Source organism: Myxocyprinus asiaticus, chromosome 12 (assembly GCF_019703515.2).
Source record: "Myxocyprinus asiaticus isolate MX2 ecotype Aquarium Trade chromosome 12, UBuf_Myxa_2, whole genome shotgun sequence".
Classification (NCBI taxonomy): Eukaryota; Metazoa; Chordata; class Actinopteri; order Cypriniformes; family Catostomidae; genus Myxocyprinus; species Myxocyprinus asiaticus.
In genome coordinates, this window is record NC_059355.1 from 5313051 (window position 1) to 5328845 (window position 15795).

The window sequence follows — 15795 nt, forward strand, 5'->3', positions numbered from 1 at the left end:
ATCAATATTTAAGTTATTTTTTTTATTTTCAATTCTCCTCCCTGCCCAGTAGGTGGCGATACGCACAAAGAATGCAAATCGGCAAAGATGCGAGAAGAATGTGAAAGTGAGATTTATAGTAAAAAAAGCTTATATCACTTCAGAAGATACACAGTTTTTTTGAACTTAAATCTTTGTTATGATGACTGTTGACAGAAATGAAAATTCTCTCATCATTTATTCACCCTCATGCCGTCCCAGATGTGTGACTTACTTTCTTCTGCAGAACATAAACAAAGATTTTTAGAAAAATATCTCAGCTCTTTAGGTCCATACAATGCATATGAATGGGTACCAAAATTTGTAAGCTCCAAAAGCACATAAAGGCAGAATAAAAGTAACCCATCTCATAATAGCATTCTGAGATGCTGTTCTTATCACCACAGTTGTACAGAGCGGTTATCTGAGTTACCGTAGACATTGTGATCGTAACAAGGCGTTTCCATCCGCAGAACTGCCGCTCACTGGATGTTTTTTGTTTTTGGCACCATTCGGAGTAAATTCTAGAGACTGTTGTGTGTGAAAATCCCAGGAGATCAGCAGTTACAGAAATACTCAAACCAGCCCATCTGGCATCAACAATCATCAATGCGATTATCTAATCAGCCAATCGTGTGGCGGCAGTGCAGTGCATAAAATCATGCAGATACAGGTCAGGAGCTTCAGTTAATGTTCACATCAACCATCAGAATGGGGAAAAAAATGTGATCTCAGTGATTTGGAGCGTGGCATGATTGTTGGTGCCAGATGGAAACGCCTTGTTGATGAGAGAGGTCAACAGAGAATAGCTAGAATGGTTCGAACTGACAAAGTCTACGGTAACTCAGATAACCGCTCTGTACATTTGTGGTGAGAAGAAAAGCAGAATGCTGTTCTGAGATGTGGGTTGGCGCTGTTTTGGCAGCATGAGGGGGACCTACACACTATTAGGCAGGTGGTTTTAATGTTGTGGCTGATCGGTGTATGTATTTAACCACTAGAGTCATGTAGATTACTTTTATGCTGCCTTTATGTGCTTTTGGAGCTTACAAATTTTGGTACCCATTCACTTGCATTGTATGGGCCTAAAGAGCTGAGATATTCTTCTAAAAATCTTTGTGTTTTGCAGATGAAAGTAAGTCACACACATCTGGCATGGCATGAGGGTGAGTAAATGATGAGAGAATTTTCATTTCTGTCAACAGTCATCATAACAAAGATTTAAGTTTAAAAAATTAAGTGTAAAATTGAAATTGAGTAGTATTCAGCTGGTCATGTGATCCGAACATGGCAGCCCCCATGAGGTGGACCCTCTCCATGTAGAACAAAACGCTTTTATAAGGTTACTGATATAACTGGAGTCTTCATCTCATGTAAGTGTTCATGCTTTTTATACATGTTTAAAAATTACTATTCATTTCTTTAAGAGTAAGGAAACAAATACATGCGTGCACCTTTAAGTATAGCATGTCACACTGTAGGACACTGCTTGCAATTTCACGTCAACTACCCACATTAAACTAGACACAAAATAAAGTTGCCACCTGACCCGTAAAGTAGAATTTATTTCACTGGAACAACTGGAATACAGTCCAACCATCAACATTTTTTTAAATAGTGAAATATTTACTACAGATTCTTATGTTTGGAAGATGTTCTAAACACCACACTCCAAACTCAAAAAAAATATACGTTCATGATTTTGTCTGCAAAAATAATATAACTACAGATCACTTCACAATCTAACATAACCAGCCAACATTAATTTAATATTTTGTTGTAAAAGAAATGGCAACAGAGTAAAAACAGACACAACATGACTGCTGTTAGACACTGTATTGAACATCACAGGATTAAACATTGAATATCAAATCAAACATTTTTAAGGCTGTGGGGTCTTGTGTTTTTGTAGCTTGATTACGAAGTACTTTTTTCTTTTTCTTTTTTGGAGGTTATGAAGCAAAGCACATGTTGCAGCAACGTTCCCATGGTGACACTGATGTAAAATGAGGCTGTTCTCTTGACATGGCAACCATGAACGGAGTTCTATTCTCCTGCGTCAGAGGCAGTTTGAGTATTTGTATGTGTAGAGTCTGTTATCGGCTCCTCCACTCAAAATCAACTAGAAATAGAAAACAAGATAAGGAGTATGAGAAAAAGAGAGATTATGACACATCTACAGACCCCAGGAACAGAGCAAAACGCAAGTTGTGGAAGTAAAAATCCCATTCATATTCTCCGTAGAGTAATTGATTTTTAACAATAACTTATAAACCTTTAAAGGCAGACATACTGTGAGCTCTGGGGTTGGTAATCGAGTGTATATGCATCTGTTGAAGCCATCACTCTGTTATTTTAACTTTTTCAACTGTGTCTAGTAGCAGAATTCCTGGTGAAGAACTACACTACCCATAATCCTGAAGACAGATCCACCAATCAGAGAAATCGCAGCAACCGCCAATTCCCATGAAGCATTCTTCCATAATTCCAGTGTTATTAATTCAATAACAGTAGTCACTAGCAATGCTTCATGGGATTGTAGTTCACTCACTCATAAAAGACGTTAAGTACACAGTCTTGTACGTATGTTTATTTTGGGGTGAACTATTCCTAACAGTGACATGAGCAAGTAACACAGACAAATATTGGATGTTTTGATGTTGTACCCCATTCTCTGTCCAGTCAGCACATAGTACTTTGTCTTCATGGGCAGCAAGATCATAGAGCGGAGCCTTACAGCTATAAACAAGAGAGAAGAAACCAAGATGGTTAAGGACAGATAGGGAACAAAATGCAGCCTACTGATAATAGAATATGATACGAGTGTAATGTACATGTGAGTCACACACCTCCTGGTGTCCCACAGTTTAACCATGTTGTCTAGAGATCCTGACACTAACTGATGCTCATTAGAGGGAGACCACCTGACTGCCGTCACCCAACCATTATGGGATGTCAGAGAGAGGAGAACTAAAGAGCCATCTGAGAGAGAGAGAGAGAGAGAGAGAGAGAGTAGAGATTACAAAAACAGTTTAAGAGGATGCAGATTAAATCTGTGTCAGTATAAGAGATCTCCGATGGTTACCTTTAGATCTTGGGTCCCACAGTCGCACATGTCTGTCAGTGCTTCCCGAGGCCAGGCGACGACACAGAGGGGAGTATGAGATACAATTGAAAACCTTGCTGCCCGTCTGCAATGCAAGAACATCACTATGTAAATACATCAGTCCTTATACTATCCAGTCACACAAAAAATGTTTTTAACCAGTAGACTCTTTAATCATTAGACTCTGACTCACTAGAGTACTCTTCTGCCCACCGGTCTCTGCATCCCATAGGCGGATGGTGTGGTCCCATGATGCACTACACAGCTCCTCTGCAGCCATCCAGAGCACGGACGACACGGCCTCATTATGACCAGACAGAGTCATGAGCGGAGTCTACAGCACAACAACAAGAGTTTGTTAAATTGTCAATCATTATTCGACAAAAATCCTTGCGTCAAGAGGACGTGTAGATAGATTCGGACCCGTGTGAGCCCCATCTGCTCCGTTTTCTGTTTTTTGCGTGGCCTGTTGGGTTCCTCAATCTCATCTTCTTCATCTGTCGGCACTAACAGAAATAAATAAATAAATGTTTACCACAATTTTAACAGCTGCTAAATTAATTTACATCAATTTCCTTTTTTGAAGTGGAAGGTTTCCGAATATTTTTAAATTACACATCTCAAAGTTTGAACCCTATCCAAAGACGTTCTAAAGAAAACATACCTGCTGACCAAATCTTAAGCATTTTATCCCATGAGCCACTGCAGAACTGAAGAGAATACAAAACATGAGACTTATGAGTAGCAGATCAGATTTATTATGTTACTTTCGGTGCAAATGTCTGACATAAAAGAACCAGTTCAGTATTCACTTTAGTAAAATATGCAAGCAACCTCTGGTACTGCAAACAGAATATACATTTTTTGAATGTAATTGCATTAGATAACAAAATATCAAACCATGTGGCATTTATTTTAAAAGATAGCACAAGCACACTAAAGCAAAACAATTCACAAAAAAGTTTCTCGGATTTAAATGCTAAACAAATTAAGATAAATAAAGTATTTGCCACTTTGTTTTCAATGATAAAACAATAGTATTAGGGGCCGTTTACACGATAACGTTTTCAACTAAAAACGGAAAACTTTATGCGTTTTGGCTGTTCGTTTACACGACAACGTCGTTGAAAACGATGCCATTATCGTCTCCATGTAAACATACAAAAACGCGAATTTGTGAAAACGATGATGTCATTCGCCCGCGTGTTACATGTTCAGTCTATAGGCATGCGCGCGAGTACTTCAAAACAACGCATGAGACATTCAAAACTACAATGGCGGACTACAGGACTGTGTTTGTGCTGCTCAAGATTTTGAGTTTATTGATGCTTCTCCAGCGAAGTGTAGATTTACTGCATCGCTACTACGACCAGCGATCGCCATCTTCATTGTTTGTATTCACCGCTCTGTGGAAGAATGCTTATGTACGCAGGCGCGTAGTGTTTCTTTACAAAGCGACATCGCCAACTACTGGCCTGGCATGCATAATACAGCGTTTTTAGTCGTTTTCGCGGATCCGTGTGAACGGGGATTGTTTTGACAATGTTGTCGTCTGTACGCGAAACTTTTCAAAAATGCAAAGGAAAAACGTTTCCGTTTTTACTACATCGTTGTCGTGTAAACGTACCCTTAAACGATAAAACAATAATTCAGGGTATGTTTACACGACAACGATGTAGTAAATATGGAAACGTTTTTCTTTTGCGTTTTTGAAAAACGCAATGTTTCATCACCCAGCGGGGGCAGTGGTGGCTCAACGGTTAAGGCCCAGGGGGTTCAAGCCCCAGCACCGCCAAGATGCTACTGTTGGGCCCCTGAGCAAGGCTCTTGACCCTATCTGCTCCAGGGGTGTCGTATCATGGCTGACCCTGCACTCTGACCCCAGCTTAGCTGGGATATGTGAAAAAAATAATTTCACTGTATATGTGCAAAAAAAAGTTATAATGTGTGACAATAATAAAGGCTTTCTTCTTCTTCTAAAACCTCAGCTGAGTAACGGAGCAGCTGTCCCACATCGTCTTCTGGTGACTGATTGTGCTCTGACATGAATCGCTTGTGTTGCTGTATTTCTCACTTGTAAATCACTATTGCTGGATGTAAATATTCTGTACACAGAGGAAGCCTTACACAATGGTATAGCAGTGCTCGGCCATTCTGCAAGCTTAAAAACGTATGTATTTACACTTTGAGTTCATTACGGAGATCATTTTTATACTTTTACTAAATAAAATCACATTTGTTGTGGAAAAAAAATGCTTTATTTTAGAAAGAATAGTAGTTTGCTACAACTCGACACTTTCGCGTTAGCTGAATATGATACTGGAAGATTGTTAGCCACGAGATTTGACATGCATATGTAGCTTCACCGTGCTCACTGCACATATCCAACTAATTGATAATGAAATTCGTTGTCAATGATTACCATTATCGATAATTATCGATTAGTTGTTACAGCCCTAGATAAAACAATTAAAACAATGTATTTGCCACTTTGATATTTTGTTTTCTAATGCAATTACATTCATACATTTTTAAGTGCAGACTTAAAAATGACAGCAAACATGCACAAACCTTTGTCCTGCTGGGGTCGACAGCAACTGTGTCTACACTTCCTGCGTGTCCACGGCAACAGTGTCGGGCCTTCACTTTGTTCCGTTCCGAGTTCCACTCCCACACTAGGATGGTTTGATCCAGAGATGCAGTCAGGAGCACAGAGTTCAGACCATCTAATAACCACAGAACCACAACACCACAACCATCAAACGGAGGAAGAAATGACACATTCAGAAACCTCACGCATCATTCTGTTCTGTTGAAGTCGGCACGAAATCATAATTGACCCCTTTATGATTTTGTACATTCCTGATTTTCATCAGTGCACATTGTTACAAGTAAATAAAATGTTTGTCTTCAGAACCTGTCATTAAAATGTTAAAACATGCGGTGCCTCTGAAAAGACTTTCCTTCTTGTCTGATGAAATGAATGCCTCTTATTTTTCAACCCCTCCCGTCCAACCACCTTTCCTCATTCTGGCATGTAATACCCACTCTTTACAATCTCTCTATTAAATCTCTACAGTTTTTCCACACTGAATATCATGATTAACTCGGGTAAACTGCGTTGTGAATGGCATTTCACGTTGACTTCAATCATTTACACACAAATTCTTACATAAATACTAGGGCTGTTGATTTAACGAGTTAATTCAGTGCGATTAACCATTTAAAAAATAAAGCGTTAAAAAACAATGACACAATTAATCATTGCGTAATTAATCCGGACTGTAAAAAGGAATATTCCCACCATCTGAGCAATTCAAGCTTGATGTACCACCTGTTTTCAGCAGGGGGCAGTAAGTGAAACTCCAGCTGTATAGGCATCGTGCAGCTGTACAGACAACTCTGAGGCTTGCTTGACGCTAGAAACCGCATAAAAAATGAGAACGCGTTCTTGCATTCATACATTGCTGGACAGAGCGCTATTCCGAATGCAGGGACTTTGAGTCATGTTTTTCTACGTTGCAAACTACGTTGAACTTGATGTAGCGACCAAAAAACGGGGTGTTTATGACACAAGGCAACCAAAGTGAGATGCGCCTGTCTGAAGCACATGTACGTTGACACATTCTTAGAAAAGCCCTTATAATAAATCTAAGACAGATTGACGAATTCAATTACAAAATGGATTGCTGTGGACTGTAGGCCAATGATAGTCTTATGTTCAATAATATGGAAATATTGCATTAAAAAGACACTTTTTTTTTTTATTATCAATGCTTCACTCGTCTGCCACATTAATGTAATGCGTTTCAATTGTCTGAATTATTAGATATGATAGGTACAGTTGAATTCAGAAGTTTACACTTTGGTTGAAATCATTAAAACTCATTTTTTAACCACTGCACAGATTTCATATTAGCAAACTATAGTTTTGGCAAGTCGTTTAGTACATCTACTTTGTGCCTAAGTAATTTTTTCAACAATTGTTTACAGACAGATTATTTCACTTTTAATTGACTATATCACAATTCCAGTGGGTAAGAAGTTTACATACACTAAGTTAACTGTGCCTTTAAGCAGCTTGGATAACTCCAGAAAATGTCAAGCCTTTAGAAAATTACCCAATTAGCTTCTGATAGGCTAATTGGAGTCAACTGGAGGTGTACCTGTGGATGTATTTTAAGGCCTACTTTCAAACTCAGTGCCTCTTTGCTTGACATCATGGGAAAATCAAACGAAATCAGCCAAGACCTCAGAAAAAAAACTGTGGACCTCCACAAGTCTGGTTCATCCTTGGGAGCAATTTCCAAACACATGAAGACACCACGTTCATCTGTACAAACAATAGTATGCAAGTATAAACAACATGGGACCACGCAGCCATCATACCGCTCAGGAAGGAGACACATTCTGTCTCCTAGAGATGGACGTAGTTTGGTGCGAAAAGTGCAAATCAATCCCAGAACAACAGCAAAGGACCTTGTGAAGATGCTGGAGGAAACAGGTAGACAAGTATATATATCCACAGTAAAACGAGTCCTTTATCGACATAACCTGAAAGGCTACTCAGCAAGGAAGAAGCCACTGCTCCAAAACTGCCATAAAAAAGCCAGACTACAGTTTGCAAGTGCACATGGGGACAAAAATCTTACTTTTTGGAGAAATGTCCTCTGGTCTGATGAAACAAAAATTGCACTGTTTGGCCATAATGACCATTGTTGTGTTTGGAGGAAAAAGGGTGAGGCTTACAAGCCAAAGAACACCATCCCAACCATGAAGCATGGGGGTGGCAGCATCATGTTGTGAGGGTGCTTTGCTGCAGGAGGGACTGGTGCACTTCACAAAATAGATGGCATCAGGAGGAAGGAAAATTATGTGGAAATATTGAAGCAACATCACAAGACATCAGCCAGGATATTAAAGCTTGGTCGCAAATGAGTTTTCCAAATGGATAATGACCCCAAGCATACCTCCAAAGTTGTGGCAAAATGGCTTAAGGACAACACAGTCAAGGTATTGGAGTGGCCATCACAAAGCCCTGACCTCAATCCAATAGAAAATTTGTGGGCAGAACTGAAAACTCATGTGCGAGCAAGGAGACCTACACACCTGATTCAGTTACACCAGTTCTGTCTGGAGGAATGGGCCAAAATTCCAGCTTATTGTGAGAAGCTTGTGGAAGGCTACAAGAAATGTTTGACCCAAGTTAAACAATTTAAAGGTAATGCTACCAAATACTAACAAAGTGTATGTAAACTTCTGACCCACTGGGAATGTGATGAAAGAAATAAAAGCTGAAATAAATCATTCTCTCTACTATTATTCTGACATTTCACATTCTTGAAGTAGTGATCCTAACTGACCTAAGAAAGGGAATATTTTCTACGATTAAATGTCAGAAATTGTGAAAACTGAGTTCTTTTGGCTAAGATGTGTAAACTTCTGACTTCAACTGTATATGATATTTATGTACATTTATAATTCTTTCAATATAATCATTTAACCATTACATTTTTAATTATTGTTATTTGGGGGACCTTCTCTGCAAATATGTATATATGCGATTAAAATTTTTAATCGACTGACAGCCCTAACAAATACCAATTAGCTGTCTCATCCTTTCATTTTGGTTGATTATCCAACAAATATATGATCTAATAAATAAGATAAGTTTGTATAAGTCTCTAACCTCTCTTCACCCAGGCCACATCCTTTACAACATCAGTGTGTCCAGCCACGGTAATCACTGCCTTTCCCTCCAAAGACCAGATTCGTGCTGTCTTATCATAAGAGCCTGTGAGGATCCTGAACACAAGGCAGAAGAACAAGTTTAATAGATCAGACGAAACTGCTCAAGCACACAGATTTCTGCCTTTTGTTAAGAATTTTTTCCTACTGCTGTAGAGTGCAGCATGGTTCATCGAGAGAAAGTTAAGAGGAATGAAGAATGAAATAATGTGTGAAAGTAAGAAGACTGAAAGGGTACCCTGGTGTGTCTCGACAGACACATGAAACTCACCATTCAGAATCTGCCTCCACAGAGCTGATCCAGTCATCATGCATGATACACTCCTCTGGCTGTGGGGCTGTAAACTTCTCTACATACTCTATTTCCACCACTTCTTCCTGGAAGCACACAAGTGTACATATGAAGCTCATAAACAGGTGATATACATAACCGGTCAAAAGTTTAGAAACACCTACTCATTTTTATTACCATTTTCTACATATTTTTTTATTATTAGAAACCTGCAACACTTTTGATGGGTATGACTTACTTTCTTCCGCAGAACACAAACTAAAGATTTTTAGAAGAATATCTCAGCTCTGTAGGTCCATACAATGTAAGTGAATGATGACCAAAACTTTGAAGCTCCAAAAAGCACATAAAGGCAGCACAAAAGTAATCCACATGACTCCAGTTTTTTTTAATCCATGTCTTCTGAAGCAATAGAAGCAATCCATGGCTTCTAATCAATTTTGGGTGAAAGCAGAGCAAAATATAACTCCTATTACACGGTACATCTTACAATTGCAATTTCTTGGCACGATCATGATTTCAAGCTCGATTACACTTCCTATTACAATCAAGTCATATTTTGATTCGCACCTAAAACCAATTGGATCACCTCAGAAGAAATGAATTAAACCACTGGAGCCATATGGATTAATCTTATGCTGCCTTTATGTGCTTTTTGGAGCTTCAAAGTTTTGGTCACCATTCACTTACATTGTATGGACCTACAGAGCGGAGATATTCTTCTAAAAATCTTTGTTTGTGTTCTGTAGAAGAAAGTCATACACATCTGGGAAGGCATGAGGGTTAAAAAATAATGAGAATATTCATTTTTCTGTGAACTATTCCTTTAAGTACATTGCCATACCGTTGAGATGTTCTCTGTCTCCATATGACTGGCCAATGAGGTGCGCAGAAACTGCCCTCGGACCAGGAAGTCAAACTCAACATGTTTGTGTCCCACTGTAAACACAGACATCAGTGATAATTAATAAAAACAAACTACATGGAAAATAATAACCAAGCACTGCTGCTCCAAAAGTCATAGTCTGATCATCAGATCAATAATCAGAATGTAAGAATATAAAAGACTAATTAAAGGAATCTTACATAGTGGCCAAAAAAAGAAACATATTAACAATCAGCTCACCATTCTTAGCATCGAGCAGCTTGTTGATGACACCGCTGAGATCTGTCACATCAGAAGCAGCAGGGATGGAGAATGGGACATCATCTATCAGATACCTACAGAAAAGAACATAATGTACTTATGATGCAAACACAGCCTACACATCTTAAAAGCTGTAAAACACAAACATAATGTAAGAACAGTGGTTATAAATTAAGAATTTCTACCATCTGAACACTGGGAGCACGACAGCTCTTACTGAGCAGAAGTCAGCATCACATCTCTTGGCCACCATAACAAAACCTATCAGCTAGCTGTACTGTTGCTTTATGCATATCGAGTAACACTCACTTTTTGTTTTCGGTGAAGAACCTGGCCTGCAGCTGCGACATGTTATCTTATTAGACAGCAAATACTTGAAAAGCACATCTGATTACCAGCTAACTTCACTCTTTATGCGGATACTTTGCCACCATGTGCTTCCCAAGGCGAAGGCGTGCGTGGAGAAGACATGACAGTCGATCGCAGAGCTATCGAGGTTCGACGAATATGCGCGCTACTCTTAATGTCTGTTTTCAGCTCCATAGCGATGAACTAAATGAATCGATCGGGTTCATATTAGTTTAGTTCAATCGACAGCATTTGTAGCACAACGTTCATTATCACAAAAAGAAAAAATAATAATTTTGAACCATCCCTCCTTTTCTCAAAAACAAAAATTAAGGTTACAGTGAGGCACTTACAATGGAAGTGAATGGGGCCAGTTTTTGGAAGGCAGCGTGAAGCTTATACTTTTATAAAAGTACTTACATTAACTGTTCTGTTAAAACTTGTGTGTTATTATTTGAGAGCAGTTAAGTTGTTTAAATTGTCATTTTTATGTTCGTTTTAGGGTTTATGGTGTTATGTTGTCATGACAACGGAGTTGTAAAATTGGATATATAAGTTTAGTAAGTGATTTTATCACACTAAATCATGGTAGCACGCATTTTGTTTTACCTCTTGTGGCTATACTTTTGAAACAGTGAGTATTTTAATGTTTACGGATTGGCCCCATTCACTTCCATTTTAAGGGCCTGACTGAAACAAAAAGAGGGACGAGTCGAAATTCATTTTTGTGGCAATCAACATTATGCCACAATTGCCGTCGATTGAACTCAAAATATTCCTTTAAGTTTAAGTGTGTTAAAGAATATTAAAATGTGTTTAAAAATTATATATTTAAAATCCAAACTGACAAAATATTTGAGGCAGGTTTTTTTTTCCAGCAGGTAACAAAGACGCCAGTAATCTCACACATCTCAACTTTGAGTTTCTTAACATTGTCTGACAATATGCTCAGATTTCATTTGCGATCAAAAGATCTGAATATGAACTCAAAAATGTGGTCTTGGAATTCTTCTTCAAGTTGGTTTAGAGAATGCCTACAATGTGCAGAGCTGTAGTCTAGGCAAACGATGGCTACTTTGAAGAAAGTAAAATATAGTTTTAGTCAGTACATTATACCTATACCTCCATTTGTGTCATTTGATAGTTTTAACGACTTTACTATTATCCTATCCTATCCCATCTATCCTGTCCTGTCCCGTCCCGTCCAGTCCCCTCCTCTTCTATCCTACGCTTAATGTTGTGTTCTTTCTTACATATACAGGTCTGGACTAAGAACATGTTTCATGTTTTAATGTAACATCACATCCTTTTATCCAGATGTCCTTGATTAACTGGGCTCATGCTGTCTGAACAACACTCATCATGTTGACAGTCGACACAGTAACTTTGTTTAGGTCACGTCGCCCCAGCAGGCCTGTGGGGTCAAGGTTGTGTCTGCTGTGGGTCTGCAGCTGCAGGAGGGCCCTCTGCTTTTCCCAAGACCCTCCACGGCTGCTGACATGCCTGGGGACACCATGCAACTCCCCTGAGTCTGCTCCCTTGGCAATGAGCACCCGGGGGAGGCAAGCCGAGAGATAACGTACCGCTTGAAGATCCCCACATTACCTCACCAGATAAGGCAGAGGGAGGGAGATGGAGCCAGGCAGAGTGGACACTGGGCCTTTGGGTGGAGGAGAGGGCAGAGCCCCTTCATGCAGCTCAGAGGAGACACTCGAGCACTGTCATTTAGAGGTCGATTTGGTGGTAGCACCATTGGTTCCCCTGGCAGAGCGAGTGATGGAAGAGACTGTGGGCCAGGAGCGGAGAAAAGTGGAAGGAAAGAGTTTACAGAGTCAGAGATGGACACAGCCAAATGTGAGACAGCAAACGCATCAAGAGCCAAAGTGGGTGAGTGAATGAAGCAGCGGACGAAGAGGGTTTGCGCTCAGCAGGAATTAATATGCTTTGGATGTAAAGAGCAACACAGTGGCCCCAAAAGTATTTAGACACTTAAGTTACAGATTTAAAAACGTATGTATTTAATTGAGTTAACAAAATATCAACCAGGTGGCATCTGCAAACAAATGATGCTGGAGCTTCTCTCAGAACTAACTTTTTTTTCTAAGCCAATTACTTATAACCAACTGGTCCCAAGGTAATTTTTACTGGATGTATGAAGTCATTTCAACTCAAGTTCACACAGGTGTCCTAAAAGTGTAACGACGGTTTGTCACATCAGCTATGGACATGCACTATGTTTCTCAACCAGAAAGTATCCGAATACTTTTTGACCAATATATTATTTTAGAATTTGATACCAAAAAAGTGTTTAAAATATTTTGCTTGAAAATTGTGTCCGTGCTATTCTTTAAAATAAATGCAAATTGGTTTGATATGTTGTTATCGAATGCAAAGACAATCGTATATTTTTACTGTAAAAACTGTCCATAGTTTTAATGGTAAAAGAATGTAAAAATGCAACAGTAAAAAAAAAAAAGTTAATTGGTTAACGGTAGTTACCTTAACAGATATGGTAAAAAAATAAATAAAAAAAAGATAATATATTTAAGAAGAGAATATATGTAATTTTACAGTAAAATTTTGAAAATTTTAGTTTTTTGTAGGTGATTTAACAGTATAAATAACGGTAAAAATGTATCTTATGTTTAACACGTGAATACATGTACTTTTTATGGTAAACTATTTTTAAAATTACAGTGAAAATAATCAGGCATTCTCAGAGGTCCCTGCATGACCCATCGCATTTTATTATATTTTATGCAGTTTTACGCTGTTATATTTCATGTAGCTTAGTTCGTGTTTATTTCATTTTTGTAGTGTTACATGTGTTACCCCGATGGTGTTTTGTGTTTGGGTGAGTGACAATGTGCACTGTCCCTACATGTGTATTAATTATTGCTGCTGAAAAGTGCCACTCTAGTCTTGATGAGCTTTAAGTCATCGTGTGGACTTTTGTAGTAACTACAGTTATTAACAATATATTTTAAAGTGAAAAGCACTTTATAGTTCCAGAAGGTTAGTATCAAGTTTATATCATTCACTAATATAAAAGTAGTGACCCGTAAAATATACAGGCATCAAAATTACATCCTGTAATTTTTGACAGCCACATCTGCTGGTATTTAACCATAAATGTTATGGATTTAAAAAAATGTTTTACAGTAATGGCTTAAGTGCCCAAATACTTTTTGGGACTACATCATGTGCGAGAACATCAGTTTGGTGCAAAATATTGATTTAACTGTATATGTTTTACATATTCCTATATTTGTTCATTACAGAGTCCACTCTTATTCAAAGAGTTTTAAGATGTCGTCTGCATGCATTGCTTTCAACAAGACTATTTTAAAATTTCTCATTGCCATCAATATTTGACAAATTCTTACTACTTCGAAACTACTTTCAGAACATAGTAAAAAATCTTTCCCTGTGCCTTTTTGATTTTATTAGGTAAAGTCTGGACAGACCATTGCATCAAGGGTATGTAAGACTCAGAACTCCCCAGAGATTGCAGCGAGAGAAAGGAGTCGTGTTCGTAACCTTCGACAAGCCTTCCACAGTCTGCAGGCTGCTTTACCCTCCGTCCCTCCTGACACAAAACTCTCCAAGCTAGATGTGCTGATCCTGGCCACCAACTATATCGCCCACCTGACTGAAACACTGGACCAGGGTGGAGTGCTAGGTGACCACACCTTCCAGCAGAGAGCAGAGGGATACCTACACCCTGTCAAGGTGAATGATTCTTTGCCACATTTACAGTTCACCAGTTTAGACCAATAAACTTTACCCATGTGTGTTATGTTGTGTTTCTACTGGAGAAACCAGAAAAGCTTGTTATTGTAGCCTAATATACAGTAGGCTATATTCTAAAAGGAGGGATACAGTAAAAAAAAAAAAAAAAAATGTTAAATGTGCTATAGAAATTTATTTGTTCACTTTATCATGTTTTTATTTATTTTTTATGGATTCAGTTAGATATTTTTCATTACTTAATACAAGATCATGTGTGTTTAACATTATTTGGTTCTTTGGTCTTCTTCTTGAAAGGGATAGTTTACCCAAAAATAAAAGTTCTCTCACGATTTACTCACCCTCCTGGCATCCCAGATGTGTATGACTTTCTTTCTTCAGCAGAACACATTAAGATTCTTAGAAGAATATTTCAGTTCTGTAGGTCCATACAATGCAAGTGAATGGGTGCCAAAATTTTGATGCTCCAAAATCCACATAAAGGGAGCATAAAAGTAATCAATATGACTCCAGTGGTTAAATACATGTGTTCAGACACAATATGATAGGTGTGGGTGAGAAACAGATCAATATTTAAGTAATTTTTATCATAAATTCCCCTCCCTGCCCAGTAGGAGGCGATATGCATGAAGAATGTGAATCACCAAAAATAGAAGGAGAAAGTGAAAGTGAAGGGAAAAGTACTTAAATATTTATCTGTTTCTCACCCACACCTATCATATCACTTCAGAAGGTATGGATTTAACCACCCGAGTTATCTGGAGTACTTTAATGTTGCCCTTATGTGGATTTTTGCACTTCAAAATTTTGGCATCCATTCACTTGCATTGTATGGACCTTCAGAGCTGAAATATTCTTTTAAAAATCTTAGTTTGTGTTCTGCAGAAGAAAGAAAGTCATACACATCTGGGGTGGCATGAGAGTGAGCAAATGATGAGATAATTTTCATTTTTGGGTGAACTATCCCTTTAAAAGTTGGAGTTGGATTTTCTCAAACAGAAATGGCCCATGCGCTCTCTTCTTTACTGTGGGAACATCGGAGAGCGATTGACAGGAGCTCAGACCAATCAGGAGGCATCTTGCCCACCAACCTGTGCCTCTAAGGTGAAAGCAGATTAATGGACTGAGAGGGCATACTCAATAATTGTTGGAAAACAGTGATGTATATTTACGAATGGGACATGGATTTGAACAGGCTAAATATAATCTGTTTTCATTTATAACCACACAAATACTTAAGTTATAAATAATTCCACATTATTTACTTTTTACTTTGATAAAACAATATTATTACTGCTTTTGTCCAGACCCCGTTGTGCGCTTGCCCCATAAACTTTCATTGTAAGTGCGTAACTGTAAATGCTTTTTTTTTCTTTTTTTTTTTTA

General features: G+C 38.4%; 2 protein-coding genes across 2 annotated transcripts; one reads left to right on the top strand and one right to left on the bottom strand.

Annotated features, from left to right (window-relative positions):
* Nucleotides 1–1565: 1565 nt before the first annotated feature.
* On the bottom strand, nt 1566–10791 carry LOC127449534 (ribosome biogenesis protein wdr12-like). The gene is given in 14 exon segments (XM_051713021.1): nt 1566–2083; nt 2085–2140; nt 2685–2757; nt 2868–3000; nt 3104–3209; nt 3318–3458; nt 3548–3630; nt 3789–3834; nt 5696–5850; nt 8814–8929; nt 9144–9250; nt 10009–10103; nt 10291–10385; nt 10621–10791. Coding segments are annotated over 14 exon segments (1266 nt in total). The 5' UTR covers nt 10662–10791; the 3' UTR covers nt 1566–2064.
* Nucleotides 10792–12291: 1500 nt separating this feature from the next.
* LOC127449528 (transcription factor 23-like) lies at nt 12292–15528 on the top strand. The gene is made up of 3 exons (XM_051713015.1): nt 12292–12546; nt 14110–14391; nt 15409–15528. The coding sequence occupies exons 1-3, from the start codon at nt 12292–12294 to the stop codon at nt 15526–15528; spliced, it is 657 nt and encodes a 218-aa protein (XP_051568975.1).
* The last annotated feature ends 267 nt before the right edge of the window (nt 15529–15795 follow it).

Coding starts and splice junctions, on each gene's coding strand:
- LOC127449528 (XM_051713015.1), top strand. CDS start 12,292: ATGGAGCCAGGCAGAGTGGACACTGGGCCTTTGGGTGGAGGAGAGGGC. Junction 12,547..14,109: donor CGCATCAAGAGCCAAAGTGG/GTGAGTGAATGA, acceptor TGATTTTATTAG/GTAAAGTCTGGACAGACCAT. Junction 14,392..15,408: donor GATACCTACACCCTGTCAAG/GTGAATGATTCT, acceptor TTTCTCAAACAG/AAATGGCCCATGCGCTCTCT.